Source organism: Neodiprion virginianus, chromosome 7 (assembly GCF_021901495.1).
Source record: "Neodiprion virginianus isolate iyNeoVirg1 chromosome 7, iyNeoVirg1.1, whole genome shotgun sequence".
Taxonomy (NCBI): domain Eukaryota; kingdom Metazoa; phylum Arthropoda; class Insecta; order Hymenoptera; family Diprionidae; genus Neodiprion; species Neodiprion virginianus.
Window position 1 is genome coordinate 16,691,649 of NC_060883.1, and position 17,046 is coordinate 16,708,694.

At 33.7% G+C, this 17,046-nt stretch overlaps 3 protein-coding genes across 17 annotated transcripts in view; 2 read left to right on the forward strand and 1 right to left on the reverse strand.

Moving 5' to 3' along the window:
* The first annotated feature begins 133 nt into the window (after positions 1 to 133).
* Positions 134 to 4,027, forward strand: LOC124309326 (jerky protein homolog-like). 3 transcript variants are annotated; one of them, XM_046772891.1, is made up of 4 exons: positions 134 to 914; positions 1,113 to 2,948; positions 3,071 to 3,204; positions 3,499 to 4,027. In XM_046772891.1, exons 1-4 carry the CDS (start codon positions 593 to 595, stop codon positions 3,529 to 3,531), a joined length of 2,325 nt encoding a protein of 774 aa, XP_046628847.1. In that variant the 5' UTR covers positions 134 to 592; the 3' UTR covers positions 3,532 to 4,027. The 3 variants fall into 3 exon arrangements, with proteins under 3 accessions (XP_046628847.1, XP_046628846.1, XP_046628845.1); XM_046772890.1 differs by lacking the exon at positions 3,499 to 4,027 and adding an exon at positions 3,409 to 3,436 and having other exon boundaries at positions 135 to 914; positions 3,071 to 3,264; XM_046772889.1 differs by lacking the exon at positions 3,499 to 4,027 and having other exon boundaries at positions 135 to 914; positions 3,071 to 3,337.
* A 1,874-nt stretch (positions 4,028 to 5,901) lies between these two features.
* LOC124309327 (jerky protein homolog-like) lies at positions 5,902 to 10,606 on the forward strand. Of its 3 annotated transcripts, none has more exons than XR_006909220.1 (5): positions 5,902 to 5,950; positions 6,032 to 6,265; positions 6,460 to 8,295; positions 8,418 to 8,609; positions 8,752 to 10,606. XR_006909220.1 is itself a non-coding variant. In XM_046772893.1 (5 exons), the coding sequence occupies exons 1-4, from the start codon at positions 5,944 to 5,946 to the stop codon at positions 8,510 to 8,512; spliced, it is 2,172 nt and encodes a 723-aa protein (XP_046628849.1). In that variant the 5' UTR covers positions 5,902 to 5,943; the 3' UTR covers positions 8,513 to 8,549; positions 8,752 to 10,606. The 3 variants fall into 3 exon arrangements, 2 of the variants coding, with proteins under 2 accessions (XP_046628849.1, XP_046628848.1); XM_046772893.1 differs by having other exon boundaries at positions 8,418 to 8,549; XM_046772892.1 differs by having other exon boundaries at positions 8,418 to 10,606.
* LOC124309325 (spectrin beta chain, non-erythrocytic 1) overlaps positions 9,311 to 17,046 on the reverse strand; it is an 80,673-nt gene continuing 72,937 nt past the window's right edge. For 8 of the 11 annotated variants that reach the window (XM_046772888.1, XM_046772887.1, XM_046772886.1 and 5 more), the window contains 10 exons: positions 16,676 to 16,902; positions 15,710 to 15,796; positions 15,448 to 15,551; positions 15,074 to 15,304; positions 14,685 to 14,962; positions 14,094 to 14,544; positions 12,867 to 13,025; positions 12,656 to 12,730; positions 12,059 to 12,090; positions 9,311 to 11,077 (listed from right to left, as the gene is read on the reverse strand). In XM_046772888.1, coding sequence (XP_046628844.1) covers positions 10,838 to 11,077; positions 12,059 to 12,090; positions 12,656 to 12,730; positions 12,867 to 13,025; positions 14,094 to 14,544; positions 14,685 to 14,962; positions 15,074 to 15,304; positions 15,448 to 15,551; positions 15,710 to 15,796; positions 16,676 to 16,902 — 1,884 coding nt within the window. In that variant the 3' untranslated portion in view covers positions 9,311 to 10,837. The remainder of the gene's footprint in view (positions 11,078 to 12,058; positions 12,091 to 12,655; positions 12,731 to 12,866; positions 13,026 to 14,093; positions 14,545 to 14,684; positions 14,963 to 15,073; positions 15,305 to 15,447; positions 15,552 to 15,709; positions 15,797 to 16,675; positions 16,903 to 17,046) is intronic. The other 3 variants (XM_046772883.1, XM_046772882.1, XM_046772881.1) reach the window with 2 other exon arrangements.

Sequence of the window (17,046 nt, forward strand, 5' to 3'; positions counted from 1 at the left end):
AATGAGGGGCTAATTATATGGAGCTTATGCCTATTCACTTTTGGCAACCTATTGCCGCTTCCAAACATATTGCGAGTTTCGATTCTATACGAAAATACGGAATGATTAGCTAACGGTCGAATGGTCGAACGCGCATGCGATACAATTTTAGAGCAAAAACAGTTGTTTTGTTAGGTTGTTCAACCGTCACAACAAATTTTGACAGTTGAGGCCGGTTGAGGTTACATTGTACAGTAGAGACTTAGAGCGGAACTTATGACGGTTGTTCGTCTTGACAAAACAATTGCATTTACGCTAGAAATTTAAGGCATGCACGTGAGATATTCGACCGTTAGCTAATCACTCTATATTACTGTACATACTTATATGAAATTAGTGTACATACATATATCTCTGCGTACACGCAAAGTCACATTGGATTCACCAAACGATTGGCGATCTTTCAAATGTCTAGTCAATGCGTTGATTTCATAACAATTGTTTATGGAGAAGATGGAAAAACAAATCGTTTACTGGATACTGTTTAAACTTTAATTTGAGTGCACCTATAATTTTTGCAATATACCGCAGCTAGAGACCGAATAATAAGAAAATGCAAGGTAATAATGAAAATGAGCTAAAAGTAAGAAAGCGAAAAAATCTGACTGTCCATGAAAAGTTGACAATTTTGAAAACACTAGACAACGATGTTGGATGTTCGACAACAACTATTGCACAAGAGTATGGTGTTGACCCAAGGACAATTAGAAATTGGAGACAGAATCGGCAAGAATTAGAAAAATTGAGCAACACCAGATCGATGAAAACAAAACGAGTTCGAAAATCTCGGTTTGAACAACTCGAAAAAGCTTTGTACACCTGGTTTCAGGAAATGCGATTCAGAGGAGCTCCTGTCAATGGCCCTGTTATCAGAGGTAAACACAATCTGTATATTTCAAATCATTTTCAAAAACCGCTACCTGTTTAACTTACCATTCTGCAAGTAAAACAAATTATATATATCTGTATATCCGGACATTTTATAGAAATATGCACACTTTGCGACAGCGATCCTCGTAATTAGAACTTTATTTCTTTTCATCCATTAAAATTAAGTCTAATTCATTGTCTAGCGAAAGCATTAGAACTGTCTAAGGAAATGGAAGATGGGACTATGGTAAACTTTGTAGCAAGTGAAGGATGGCTAAGCAAATGGAAATCTAGATTTGATATACAAAAACTTATTTGTGACAATAAAGCTGAAGATGAACCAGGGGATGAAATGTTTGTAGAAGAGTTTCCATTAATCATAAAAAAGGAAGAGCCTGGGACTAATATTGTTCAGGTTGACGAAACTGATTTATATTATCAAATGTTATCTGCATGTACTTCCATAGAGGACCAAGAACGTGAAGCTGTGTGCCTTCAGCAAACTGAAGACCACAATATCAAAGCTGCACCAGCAGAAACAATTGTTATGCAAAAATTTCCGATAATTGTAAAACAAGAAAAAGTTTCTGAGAGTGAAACTTCTACCAACGATGAAATTGATTTAAATCATAAAGCATTATCTTTGGAGAAAGAAAAAAATTGCCAAACTGTGGGTTCAAAACAAAGTAAGACTTCCACTAATGTAGTTGAACCAACAGAAAGAATTTTTCTACCAGAAGTTTCTGAAATTTCCAAACAGGAAAGTCGAAACAAAAACGAAATTTCAAATACCAATGAAACTAGTACAAATTGTACAATGTTATCACAGAAATCTCCCAAGGAGGAGAAAGATCCCATGGATACAAGTTTTATGCAAAATGAGAATCACAAACAAATACCAGCTTACACTAACATAGCTGAATCAAGAGAAAATTTTTTTTTTTCAGAAAATCCGTTAATAGAGAAAGCGGAGTGGGAAATTGCTAACACAAATAAAACACAACCTTCAACTGTGGCAGAGAAAAATGATTCTGAAAACCTAGATCTTATTAGACGAAATGATAATCGAATCCGGGTAATAGGTTACAATCCTATCGAAACACCAACAGATAAAATTTTTATTCAAGAGTATCCATTACACTGCAAGGATGAAGAGGTTGTAGCTAGTCAAATTTTTAATGCAACTGAAGCTGATTTGTATTATAAGATGCTCCCATCTCGTAATTTAACCGAAGAAAAAGATCGCGAAGGTATGGCACTTCATCAGAATAAAGACAGAGTTACAGTGATGACCTGCTACAACTCAAATGCATCGCTCAAACTCCCGTTAATCGTCATTGGAAGGTATCCTAAACCAAGGGCTTTGAAAAACATATCTAAATCCACGCTTCCAGTTTACTATACGGGTGAACCAAGCGCAATGATGACCATTAATATTTTTAAAATTTGGTTCAAGGAAGTATTTGTACCCCAGGTTACAACTTTTTTAAGAGAAAGCGGCCTTCCTTTAAAAGCAGAGCTTTTGGTCAACGATGCTACATCTGATTCTAAGAACGAAGTTATTTCGGTCAATGATATCAAAGCATATTATTTACCACATAATAAAACATCTGTCCACCTATCAGATCGTGGAACGACTGATAACTTGAAAAGACGTTACACATCACTGCTTCTGAGATCAATTTTATATGCCCAAGAAAATGGGTTTTCAGTTGGTACACATTTGAAGTCTGTAAACATTAGAGATGTTATATATTGGTTGAGCGACGCTTGGGATGAAGTCACTCCTAGTAAAGAGATCATTTCTGACAAAAATCCACAGTCCGACAATCAAATATCTGACATTAAGACAGAAACGACAACCTCAAATCAAGGCATAACTGATCAAGATCTTTTGAATCTTTTGCAACAAATTGATAGCTATAAAACTGCAAAAAAAGAAATTGTGCATGAATGGATTAAGAACAATGATAATGCGTTCGCAAAAATGCCGACAAATGAAGAAATTATTAAAATGGTTGAGGAGAACGATGAACTGGGTGAATAAGTTTGCACAGTACTTTGTAAAAATATTTTCAATATTTTTTTTGTAAATTCATTTATAAACATAATTGTTAAAAAATTTTTAACTATGCAATACCGGTTTCTTATTGTTTTTCAGAAGACGACGATGCTAATTTAGATGAGACTGTGAATGTGAAACCAGAAGATGTAGTAACTGCAGCTAATACAATACTTGCATTCTTTGAGAGACATAGTTTTTTGACAAGGGCAGAATTAGCCACGATAAGAAAGGTCAAACGAATTGCCATGCAAATAAGAATTTCTCAACAAGTTTCAAAGAGTTAATAATATGTAATATTCCATTTACGTACACATTCATGTACAATACAAGTTAACAATAAATTTGGAAAGGTCTGTTTTTTTTTTTTTTTTATTTGAGATTAATTATTTTATCCTAAAAACATAAGTATTTTATATTCACAACTGTTGTTACAGCCCGCAATGATGTTGGCGTACTTTTGGGGACAAAAGTACAAAAAAAAGTTACAAAAAAATTTCGTAACTTTTCACTTTCTCGAATTTTAGTCTCCTACAGCCTGTAGCCAGGAAACTGATTAAGAAAACACAGCACAAGGACCTTCGTTGGACAAGACAAGAGTTTAGGAACATAATAGTTTTACTAAAAATTCACCACAAATTGAGCAAACAAAATTGTATCAGTACATCAGGGATATATCTACTGAGGACCAAGCGATGATATTTCAACAAGTTTTTTTCACACTCATTCAGAATTCGGTTGCAGAATTAACCTTTCAATCACGCTGCAGCTACGCTGTGTCAATAAATTAGTGACGTAACCGAGTATCATATTGTTCAGTCCCAATGTTTTCTGTTTTGAATGTGATGGACAATTTGCAATAACAGATTCGCGCAAAGCATTGAAAACCTACGTAATCTACGGTACAGATAGACAAGTCAAAAAGTAATCTATTTTTGGTGGATGGTATTTATTTAATCGAAGATGAAAATATCTTGAGATTGTAGAATGAACGGTTGCTATGTAATATGTATATTACTTCAAGTTTCTAAATATTTTTATTGTATTTTATTACATTTTGATCTTGTCTTATCTTCTTAATCTTCTTAATATATATAAATCTCGTGTCACAATGTTTGTCTTCAATGGACTCCTAAACCACTTAACCGATTATAATAAAATACGCACACCATGTGCAGTTCGATCCATCTTGAGAGATAGGATAGTTTAAATCTCAAATTATAGTCGCAATTTTAATTTATTGCTAATTATTTGTCTGTTATTATTTGACAGTCACAATTATCTGTTAACTCCAAATGATTCTAACAGATGTCGATACCTTTCGACTGGGTTGAGTAAGTAATCAATAGATGGCGCTGCTATGGTAAATCTACGAACGTGTCATATAAGCTACATTTTAACAGCATAATTACCACATGTTGTTGACGCTATAAAATTAATTAAATTTATTTTGTAGTGAACGAAATACCGTACAATTCAATTATTTCCACTTTTTAAATTTTTGGTGTTAGCATAGCCGGCCACGTGTTACTTAGACTGAAGTGTAAATTGCATTCATATTATAATGAAGATAATACAGTGAAATTAATCCTGTTTTTTACTTATTTGTGCTTCATTGATCAAAACTTTATAATTTAATTTGAATATATGTATGTAAGTATTATCACATAATTATAAAATTTAATTAAAATGTCAATGCAAAAATGATACACAATTTCCTACACTTTTTCAATAGTTGTACAAATTTTTTTTTTTATTGTTTTTATTTAACCTCTATTAAAAAATATTTAGCACTTATTATTTCAATGTGCTATGATAACAAGTTTTTCAAATTTTTTTTCTTATATTTAAACGATTAAATTAGTATTTCAATTCTTATTGAAATTATTATTTAAACTCTATAATTTAAATATGTGCATGTCAGTATTATCACATAATTATAAAAGTTAATTAGAATGATTTTCAATTTTTTTTTTCTCATATTTAAACGATTAATTTATTATTTTCAGTCAAATGCCACGGAAAAAATCTAACCTCAACAACGCGAGCACCAGAGAGGCACGACGCAAACGTATTAAAAGAGCCCATCAGTTGGCAGAACAAATTGAATCAAGAAATCCAGCTCAAAGAATCAGGACAGCAGAAGGTCATGCACAAGAATCTCAAGAACAGTGTAACGAACGTCTTCAAGAGAATATCATAAGAACAAGAGCAGCAGCAGAACGAGACATAGCCACAGTAGGAGCACATTTTCGACTTTGTTCGTAAATAATTTCATTGTACTAAAGGGTTATAGTAGTAGAAAGTCAAATAAGGAGATCACCATATTTTTTTACAAATACCATCTGTGTGAAAAAGCATAGTGGACTCCGTGACTGATGTTTTCTTATTGTTCGTCTTAGATTGTTTACTATAATGTAATATAACAAAAACTTTAGCCACAGCAACGCGTGGCCGGGTCAGCTAGTACGAATATACGGAATGATTAGCTAACGGTCGAATGGTCGAACGCGCATGCATTACAATTTTAGAGCAAAAACAGTTGTTTTGTTAGGTTGTTCAACCGTCACAACAAATTTTGACAGTTGAGGCCGGTTGAGGTTACATTGTACAGTAGAGACTTAGAGCGGAACTTATGACGGTTGTTCGTCTTGACAAAACAATTGCATTTACGCTAGAAATTTAAGGCATGCACGTGAGATATTCGACCGTTAGCTAATCACTCTATATTACTGTACATACTTATATGAAATTAGTGTACATACATATATCTCTGCGTACACGCAAAGTCACATTGGATTCACCAAACGGTTGGCGATCTTTCAAATGTCTAGTCAATGCGTTGATTTCATAACAATTGTTTGTGGAGAAGATGGAAAAACAAATCGTTTACTGGATACTGTTTAAACTTTAATTTGAGTGCACCTATAATATTTGCAATATACCGCAGCTAGAGACCGAATAATAAGAAAATGCAAGGTAATAATGAAAATGAGCTAAAAGTAAGAAAGCGAAAAAATCTGACTGTCCATGAAAATTTGACAATTTTGAAAACACTAGACAACGATGTTGGATGTTCGACAACAACTATTGCACAAGAGTATGGTGTTGACCCAAGGACAATTAGAAATTGGAGACAGAATCGGCAAGAATTAGAAAAATTGAGCAACACCAGATCGATGAAAACAAAACGAGTTCGAAAATCTCGGTTTGAACAACTCGAAAAAGCTTTGTACACCTGGTTTCAGGAAATGCGATTCAGAGGAGCTCCTGTCAATGGCCCTGTTATCAGAGGTAAACACAATCTGTATATTTCAAATCATTTTCAAAAACCGCTACCTGTTTAACTTACCATTCAGTAAAACAAATTATATATATCTGTATATCCGGACATTTTATAGAAATATGCACACTTTGAGACAGCGATGCTCGTAATTAGAACTTTATTTCTTTTCATCCATTAAAATTAAGTCTAATTGATTGTCTAGCGAAAGCATTAGAACTGTCTAAGGAAATGGAAGATGGGACTATGGTAAACTTTGTAGCAAGTGAAGGATGGCTAAGCAAATGGAAATCTAGATTTGATATACAAAAACTTATTTGTGACAATAAATCTGAAGATGAACCAGGTGATGAAATGTTTGTAGAAGAGTTTCCATTAATCATAAAAAAGGAAGAGCCTGGGACTAATATTGTTCAGGTTGACGAAACTGATTTATATTATCAAATGTTATCTGCATGTACTTCCATAGAGGACCAAGAACGTGAAGCTGTGTGCCTTCAGCAAACTGAAGACCACAATATCAAAGCTGCACCAGCAGAAACAATTGTTATGCAAAAATTTCCGATAATTGTAAAACAAGAAAAAGTTTCTGAGAGTGAAACTTCTACCAACGATGAAATTGATTTAAATCATAAAGCATTATCTTTGGAGAAAGAAAAAAATTGCCAAACTGTGGGTTCAAAACAAAGTAAGACTTCCACTAATGTAGTTGAACCAACAGAAAGAATTTTTCTACCAGAAGTTTCTGAAATTTCCAAACAGGAAAGTCGAAACAAAAACGAAATTTCAAATACCAATGAAACTAGTACAAATTGTACAATGTTATCACAGAAATCTCCCAAGGAGGAGAAAGATCCCATGGATACAAGTTTTATGCAAAATGAGAATCACAAACAAATACCAGCTTACACTAACATAGCTGAATCAAGAGAAAATTTTTTTTTTTCAGAAAATCCGTTAATAGAGAAAGCGGAGTGGGAAATTGCTAACACAAATAAAACACAACCTTCAACTGTGGCAGAGAAAAATGATTCTGAAAACCTAGATCTTATTAGACGAAATGATAATCGAATCCGGGTAATAGGTTACAATCCTATCGAAACACCAACAGATAAAATTTTTATTCAAGAGTATCCATTACACTGCAAGGATGAAGAGGTTGTAGCTAGTCAAATTTTTAATGCAACTGAAGCTGATTTGTATTATAAGATGCTCCCATCTCGTAATTTAACCGAAGAAAAAGATCGCGAAGGTATGGCACTTCATCAGAATAAAGACAGAGTTACAGTGATGACCTGCTACAACTCAAATGCATCGCTCAAACTCCCGTTAATCGTCATTGGAAGGTATCCTAAACCAAGGGCTTTGAAAAACATATCTAAATCCACGCTTCCAGTTTACTATACGGGTGAACCAAGCGCAATGATGACCATTAATATTTTTAAAATTTGGTTCAAGGAAGTATTTGTACCCCAGGTTACAACTTTTTTAAGAGAAAGCGGCCTTCCTTTAAAAGCAGAGCTTTTGGTCAACGATGCTACATCTGATTCTAAGAACGAAGTTATTTCGGTCAATGATATCAAAGCATATTATTTACCACATAATAAAACATCTGTCCACCTATCAGATCGTGGAACGACTGATAACTTGAAAAGACGTTACACATCACTGCTTCTGAGATCAATTTTATATGCCCAAGAAAATGGGTTTTCAGTTGGTACACATTTGAAGTCTGTAAACATTAGAGATGTTATATATTGGTTGAGCGACGCTTGGGATGAAGTCACTCCTAGTAAAGAGATCATTTCTGACAAAAATCCACAGTCCGACAATCAAATATCTGACATTAAGACAGAAACGACAACCTCAAATCAAGGCATAACTGATCAAGATCTTTTGAATCTTTTGCAACAAATTGATAGCTATAAAACTGCAAAAAAAGAAATTGTGCATGAATGGATTAAGAACAATGATAATGCGTTCGCAAAAATGCCGACAAATGAAGAAATTATTAAAATGGTTGAGGAGAACGATGAACTGGGTGAATAAGTTTGCACAGTACTTTGTAAAAATATTTTCAATATTTTTTTTGTAAATTCATTTATAAACATAATTGTTAAAAAATTTTTAACTATGCAATACCGGTTTCTTATTGTTTTTCAGAAGACGACGATGCTAATTTAGATGAGACTGTGAATGTGAAACCAGAAGATGTAGTAACTGCAGCTAATACAATACTTGCATTCTTTGAGACATAGTTTTTTGACAAGGGCAGAATTAGCCACGATAAGAAAGGTCAAACGAATTGCCATGCAAATAAGAATTTCTCAACAAGTTTCAAAGAGTTAATAATATGTAATATTCCATTTACGTACACATTCATGTACAATACAAGTTAACAATAAATTTGGAAAAGTCTGTTTTTTTTTTTTTTATTTGAGATTAAGTATTTTATCCTAAAAACGTAAGTATTTTATATTCACAACTGTTGTTACAGCCCGCAATGATGTTGGCGTACTTTTGGGGACGAGTTACAAAAAAATTTCGTAACTTTTCACTTTCTCGAATTTTAGTCTCCTACAGCCTATAGCCAGGAAACTGATTAAGAAAACACAGCACAAGGACCTTCGTTGGACAAGACAAGAGTTTAGGAACATAATAGTTTTACTAAAAATTCACCACAAATTGAGCAAACAAAATTGTATCAGTACATCAGGGATATATCTACTGAGGACCAAGCGATGATATTTCAACAAGTTTTTTTCACACTCATTCAGAATTCGGTTGCAGAATTAACCTTTCAATCACGCTGCAGCTACGCTGTGTCAATAAATTAGTGACGTAACCGAGTATCACATTGTTCGGTCCCAATGTTTTCTGTTTTGAATGTGATGGACAATTTGCAATAACAGATTCGCGCAAAGCATTGAAAACCTACGTAATCTATGGTACAGATAGACAAGTCAAAAAGTAATCTATTTTTGATGGATGGTATTTATTTAATCGAAGATGAAAATATCTTGAGATTGTAGAATGAACGGTTGCTATGTAATATGTATATTACTTCAAGTTTCTAAATATTTTTATTGTATTTTATTACATTTTGATCTTGTTTCTACATACCTACATCATACACACTAGTACTGCTTGGATGTAAAATATTACTCATATAATATAATAATGTATTTTCTGTATACATAGCGTTAATATACTTTACAAATTTAAATTAACTGGAGCAACTGATATAATATATGTTCAATATAATGTAAACTCTGAAAGTATAATATAAATGCAATATTATTCTTCAAGAGAAGAAAACCAAAAATCGAAAAGAAAAAAAAAAATGTTATGTTTATTATTTAATACAGTGTATAAACATTGGCCCCAAAAATACAATTCGGTGTTCTCAAATACATATTTAACAGTTTTGGCATATATTATGACATCTATATTCCATGTATATTATTTATATACACACTATAATATAAAAATGCAGAAGATGGATTGTTCACCTGCGATTTCTAGTCCGTTCGTGTTGGGCGTTGCTATTTAAACGTGACCGTACAATCAAGTCGTTCCTGATAAAGTTTAAATAGGACTCAAACAAGAGGAATCATAAGATATTGTGAACTCAACGCCTCCAGTTACTTCCCCGTCGAAAGTAGCAAATTAATAATTTTCTCTACTAACAATAAATGTTATGGAGTTTTCAACAAATAACTGATAGAATAATCAAGAAATGTGGCAATATGTACAAGGCCCACGAACGTACGTGGAACGAGTCTTTTACTACATATTATATTATATTGTGTATATATATGCATAAATTGTATATTTTATTGTGTACACATATAAACTTCACAATGATTATCATGAAGACTTATCGTTGACATACATGTCTTCAAATTCTGTAAATTCGATTGAATATACTCATTATTTACTCCTTTGCTCGATATCAAGTCAGGTACGTTTCAAAACACACCATAAGGATTATTGATTATGACCCTTGAGACAAGATATTGAAATCAACCTCTATTCATACGAAGTTTTGTTTTTAGTTTTGTAATGTAATACATAACTCGACGTTGATGCAACACGTTTTATTTCAAAGTTGATAGGGTATTTAAATCATTATAAACAAATTTCTATATCGCAATGAGAGTTCCTCAATAGCTACTATAATATTGAATTTTCATCGCTATCTCAAAAAATTTAATCTCCGTGTTGAAGAATAACGCCTGATATTCTCATTTCTAAGAAGCATTAAATACTCTCTTCATCTTTCTCTATATAGCTGTTCATCTTCTCTCACAAAATAATAGATGAACAATAATATGTGAATCAAGGAAGAACATTTAAAAAAGAAGTGCGTTCTACAAATTGGCGAGAGAATAATGAAAAACGGTTCATGATATTTATAATATTGATGCATATAACTTACTGTTGGAAATGATGAATGAATTTGTTTTGTTCACGTTTAAATAATCTTTCGAATAACTCATGTTCATTTATTAATTTCTGATTTTTCTTCATTCTCATTGGCTTGTTTTATTTTATTTTTTTCGCTTATCTCCGTCAAATCGCTACGATTGTGATGGCTTCTTTCTTCTGCCGAATAAGTTACTCAGTACAGAACTGCGCTTGCTATCTCTATCCTTACGACTTCCTGTACTCTGTTCACTCTCCGATCCACTTTCCGACGCTCTTCTACTGTCGATGACAGATAAACCCTGTGCACCTTGACCTCCAGCTGGTGGCGGTGCTACATAAGGAGGTAGCGAAGCTGGTCTTCCGGTAAAAGAATTGACCGTTTGTTGACTTCCCTATAGATAAGAAAATTGTTCAGTTAGGGTGTTGAAAATATGCAATCATGGAAAAACTTTCAAAGACTAACGATTGAGGGGGTATATAATAGTAGACGCCTGAGAAAGTGGGTAAATTTTGTGCAGTCATATGATGACAACCAGTAATTCAATTCTATTGGGGTTTGTTTTATTGATAAGTAGTAGTAGATCGAATTTCATGCACATATTTTAGAATCAATCAATAGGAAGCATTGTTACTGAAAATAACACCAACTATTTTGTTCCGTGACATGTCTTGTGGTAGTCACAATATCTCAAAAACCGTCCAAAGGATTTACTTCAAATTTGGAAACAAAATTCCTAGGTAGTTTATCTTTTGCCAGGATCCCACGTTTTTTTTGGTAATTACACAAAAGTCGTACATTTTTTACGAATAATTGAATTTGAACCTCAATCTGTCGCTGTTTAGTTAAAAATCAAAAATTTGGATTGTGGCAGAGAATAAACTATCCAAAAATTCATTCTTAAAATTTGAAGAAAATCGGTTGTGCGGTTTTTGATATATCATGGGCACTTCAAAACACGTCACGCAGCGAAATAGTCGACGTTATCGTACATAACAATGCCCCCATTGATCGAATCTGATAAAAAATAGAAGAAATATGTCAATAAAACTTGACATACATACTTTTGAATAAAACAAATCCCAATCGTAGTGAATAATTAGTTGTCGAGACATTAAACGATCAAAATTCAACCATTTTTGAACCTTCCATGGTGTTGTACCTATTCAATCACTCATACAGTGATAGTTATAAAGTTGGAAAGACACTCCAGATCTTAGAATTATTTGACATCGAACAATCTAATTGAAAGGTCTATGTAATACAAATTGCCAAAAGAAAAGCTTGGGACATATATTTACATATGAATGCGTAGCGAAAAACAATCCAACACTTTTCTTTGGGTAAATGTATGTGTATAAAAATAAAATCTTACCTGTCTTGCGTGTATTGGTACATTTCCATAAGCTGAAACATAAATTTTAACAAAAAATTAGATAATCAAAGGCATTGCGAATTATGTCATCACAATGTCAAACACTCTTTTCAAACTCATGCGTGATTTGATTGTAGGATTTATGATGCTATTTACAAAAATCGGAATGATTGTATGTACAAATGGAGTGAGATAAATAATGGCAAAAAGTGAACTGGAAAAATGTATCCATCCCATACTGAAATTATAATGAAACTAAAATTTTAGGCCTGAAATATAGGAGAAAATGAGGAAGGGGTCTGCTTTGTAGGTTTTATGTGCCGATCTAAGATGTAAGACACGAAATTTGATTATTCACATATTTAAAAATGATAAAATCGTATTGATTATACCAGTACCAGTATGGTAATCCTTGTAACTGAATATTTCGGGGAATATCTTATTTGGAACAAAATTGTTCGTTGTGAATAACAGAAGGTATAGGTAAACATGCGCTGTTGAAATATATAGGGAAACAAATTTAGGTACAACGAAGAAAGACGCAGGCAAGGTATAGAAAATGCTTTTTTTTTGCATTCTCATTCGTGCTTGACTGACCGGGATCATTTTGGTTGTTCCACTTGCCCATTCTTGTCGGCGGAGGGGCTGTCGATGGCAGGGGAGGTGCTACTTCTAGATTAAATTTGAAAAATTATTTTACGGAAATGATACAACACACTTTTCAGTAACATATTGAACTAGGGTACTCAGTAGCTTTAAAAAGTGTCTATTAATTCCCTAAAAAATTTAATTAATCACGTGTTTTTACCTTGCTGTTGTTGTTGCTGCTGCTGCATGGTAACATCTATGCTGCTTTGCCTTCTCCAACCGTCATTCGACGGATGCTGACTTGATCCATTATGATTTGAATTCGTATTTCGAGGTTGATATGACTGTGGTCTACCTTGCTGCACGTACGGCTCAAAGTCTAGTTGAAGAAACACATGAAAATTGAGGTAATATTTGTTGGTGCATACAATGTAAGATAGCAAACTATAAAGAATATTAAGGGGACCAACTGTTTGTATAATTAATGAGGTGATGACCTTAATTGTTATGTAGAAGTAGGAGTCTCGAATTTCGAACTAAAAGGTTGAAATTAACTCTCTACAATCAATTCATTTTTCAGTTTCAAGAAGTTATTCAATGCGTTCAGTTCTCACTATGGGGGTTTTCTTTTTCCTATGAATAATTTCAACATATCTAGTATCAATGAAGTTCGGGAAAATGCGCGATTCTGAATTTTTTTCTTATTTCCCCCGTTAATACGGCTTTAAAGGAAATATTGCTATTGGCATGTACTACATCTGTATGTCTACAAAAGTATATACGTATATATAGTATATAAATTAAATTTAGATTTTTGTTAATTTAATGAGAAATTTTTAATTTTGCAAATATTCGCATACCAAAACTAATTCATACTTTTCAGTTTATCATACTCCTGAATTGAAACAATAACTACGTTCGATTTCTTTTTATGAAAATACATATACCATGATGCATTTTCTTGAAAACTAAGAATGTTGAATGTTCATTGAAATGCTAAGTATTTAAGATTACAGGGGAAAAAAATAAGTTTTGAAAAAGATTGGATATTGAACTTACAATAAAGATACCTATTAGGCGTTATAGCTCAACAAGTTTGTATGAAAAAAGTGAGTTTGCTCAGCTAGTTAAAATTTACCTTTAAAAAAAAATCAATATTTTTGCTATAAAAATGGGCAAACGTCAGAGAATTTGTTATGCCATGATGCTGGACATCCTAACTGTCATTTGTGTCCTCCTTTTAGTCATCGAACGCGATTGAATACAATGTACATTTTTGAACAGATCATTCACACGTTCAACATATGAATCTCCAAAATCAATTCTTTGGTCAATTTTAAAAAACTATTCAACACATAATATTTTTAAACATATCAAATAAAATTCATTGTTAGTTTTTTGGATGAGTTTCTTCGAAACATTTGAATAATGTGCAATTTGTGTTTACCGTTGCGCCTCATTTGAACTGGGTTATCGATACTTGGTGATCGCATAGGTATTGGAGGAGGAGCACCCCTCGGTGGAATTGGTGGTTTATCAACTGAATGTGGACTGTACTGTTCCCTCTGACTGGCAGCTTGTTCATGTTGTATCAGTTGATGTTGTTGGGCAAGTAGTTGTTGTCTATGCATTTGTAAGAATTCCGTTTGAGTCTTTGGGGTATCAGAGGCTTTTTGCATCATTATAAAATCTGGTCCCCGTGGGTCGTGATACTGATTCTGCCTATGCATCTGTAGGAATTCAGTTTGAATATTTGCCGGTGATTGTTGATGCGACAAGTCTCGCTTGATGACAGAATTTTTACGCTCAAGTTCAGGAGTCGATGCTCTACTGCTACCAGTTGACGCATTGTCGTCAGCGTTCTCTGGTGTTGATTGTTGCAATCGATCCAAGCCCTCCTGCAATTGAATAAAAGTATCGTGAAACGTTTTTCATTCTGAAATTGATTCTCGATGCAGTGTCGACAATCAGATTGATATGAATAACACTCAAAGGTTAAGCTTGAAATAAATTACGAATTCCCTTTTGCAGTACAAACCTTTTGGGACTCGTCATAGCTCAACAATTGTAAGCTTGGAGGTAGTTTAGCATGGAATGAAATTTTGTTAACCCATTCTTCTAGATCCTGCGCGTTTGGTGCTAGGAACAAAAACTCTGAACCATCAGAACACTTTAGCCTGAAGACGTTTTTCTTCTTAGTATAATCATCGGCTCTTTCGCAAGTGGCGTTGAAAATTGTGATCGGTGCCGTAGCCGCTTTGCTGGCTGAAAAGTCTTCGGTATCTTTGAAGAAGCATAGCAGTTGACCGCAAAGTACTGAAAAATATTTAAAAAAATAAAGTTATACTACTGTTAGTGGTTCCGATTAATATCTACATTTATTCAACAAATGTTCTTAATCAAGGAACGATGTAAATCAATTATTACCTGTATAATACTGCTTCCAAGAGCGTACAGCTGCCTTTTTACCAGCGCTCTGTAGCTCGTGTTTCCTTTCGAGGAGACCTTGTTTTTCAACCGGTGGTAAAGTGTCCAAGTTTTCCATTCGCTGGTGTTTTCTAAAGCTTTGAGTTCGTCTCCTGGTTGTAAAGCTTGGAGTTCTTTTAGGTTTTTTTGTATCTACTTTCATGCTCTCAGCACGCTTGACGTCAGTGTTACCTATAATACAAATAAAAATGAATGTAAAATTATTTATTTAAGGCACAGAAAAAAGGAGACAATGATCCTGCTTCTTTCACCGATGATGGGTGTGATACGTTTTTATTCCAACGATAAATATATATTTTCAAAAAGTTACTCACTCCTTCTAAGTCTGTCGCCGAACATGTGCGATATGCTGTGAGATTTTTGGACAGTCGCATTCTCCGGAGGCTCTACCATGGTTGTACTTTTTAGAGGTGGTAGCCTGAAATTTTGGGAAATAGTATGAGGTTTGCTTGTGCTAGACGCTTTTGTAGGAATTTTTCTTGGGTTACTGTTTGAAACAGATAAATATAAACATAAAAGCAAACCCAATTATCAGTGCTGTATGTATGAAATGTTATGTAGGTGTAAATACATTACCTGGGCTTAAAGAAACTGCTTTCAGTCTGACGCAATCTGTCCGATGACGGCTCAGGTTTGACATCTTTAAATTCTGGCTCTCCAGAACTGAACATGCATTGGCCAAGCAAATACCCCAAAAAATATCAGTGCATATACCGAGCAATCTCGTTAATTCTTTACCACGAATAACAACTTGGAATACACGTGGAGGAACGATTAAAGTATTATTTCTGGATTGAATTCATCACAAATCAAATGCATATTATTCTGGTTCTGTGAATATATTGACTCGATAGAAATGAAATAAAGTTTCTTTTTTCAACGCTGTATTGTTCATCAGCATCCCTCCAGACGCACTGATTTTTCAACTTGTGTAGTTTGCGTGAAAATTTGATTGAAAGTGATATTATTGACAAAATATGCAAATAACATCTGCTAAAAGGGGTGATGAAAATAATTGAATTTGTATGACACTTTAATTTTGGATACAGTTAATGGAAAATCTCGTCAATTCAACTTATAAGCACTTGTATCAATTTTTATTGTTACGAGTCGACTGGCAAAACTTTAGACGTATTACTCCAATATTTCACTGTTGTGTATTTCGTTATTGCTATTCGAAGTTCATTGTTATTCATGAGCGTGATCCAGATTCAAAGTAATAAGATTAGAATCTAAACTTTTTTTGTCTTAAGCCTCTCATATTAATGACCATGCATGGGAATTGGCAATTAAAGGATGTGTGCATTTTGTGCATTTTAATTATTAAAAGAAAGGACGCATATCATTATTATAAACAAGAGCGTTAGGTTACGAACGGGGAAAAAAATCTTAAAACTAATCCACTGTGCATGTAAAATATGCCAAGAGTGATGTTCAAACGAATTAACAATAGTCATGCGTTGTTAATATTATTTGAAATTGCAAGCAATTGGATAATGCCAAAAGTAAAAAAAAACCCACAAAGCACCAAAGTATATCTACCTATTTATAGACTCGTGTTGCTCGGAATTTCCATTCAATTCTTGATGTGCTACACGGTGAGGACTGTCTAACAAACGTCTGCGTTCTTCCTCTCGTTTACGTTCCTCTGTAATCCTCTGTACCTCTTTGCGTTTCCTCTCTTCAATTCGAGCCTTTTCTATTCTCTCTTTCTCAGCATGTCTCGCTGCAAGTTCAGCCTCCTGTTGTTTTTGGAATGCCTGTTCAAGCTGACAACAAAAGAAGATCGTTTATCAACAAGCATTCTAGTCGTTACACTTATCATTTTCCTGCATTAAAATTTTCATTTTATACCTATGAACGAGTAGATTTGTTTCCAGAAAAAAAGCAGCAAAGCCATCAAGTGTTTTTCA

Bases quoted from the DNA above. Each gene is read 5' to 3' on its own strand.
- LOC124309326 (XM_046772890.1), top strand. From the start codon at position 593: ATGCAAGGTAATAATGAAAATGAGCTAAAAGTAAGAAAGCGAAAAAAT. The intron at 915-1,112 runs GTAAACACAATC...TTCATTGTCTAG, and splicing joins CAATGGCCCTGTTATCAGAG to CGAAAGCATTAGAACTGTCT. The intron at 2,949-3,070 runs GTGAATAAGTTT...ATTGTTTTTCAG, and splicing joins TGAGGAGAACGATGAACTGG to AAGACGACGATGCTAATTTA.
- LOC124309327 (XM_046772892.1), top strand. The intron at 6,266-6,459 runs GTAAACACAATC...TTGATTGTCTAG, and splicing joins CAATGGCCCTGTTATCAGAG to CGAAAGCATTAGAACTGTCT. The intron at 8,296-8,417 runs GTGAATAAGTTT...ATTGTTTTTCAG, and splicing joins TGAGGAGAACGATGAACTGG to AAGACGACGATGCTAATTTA.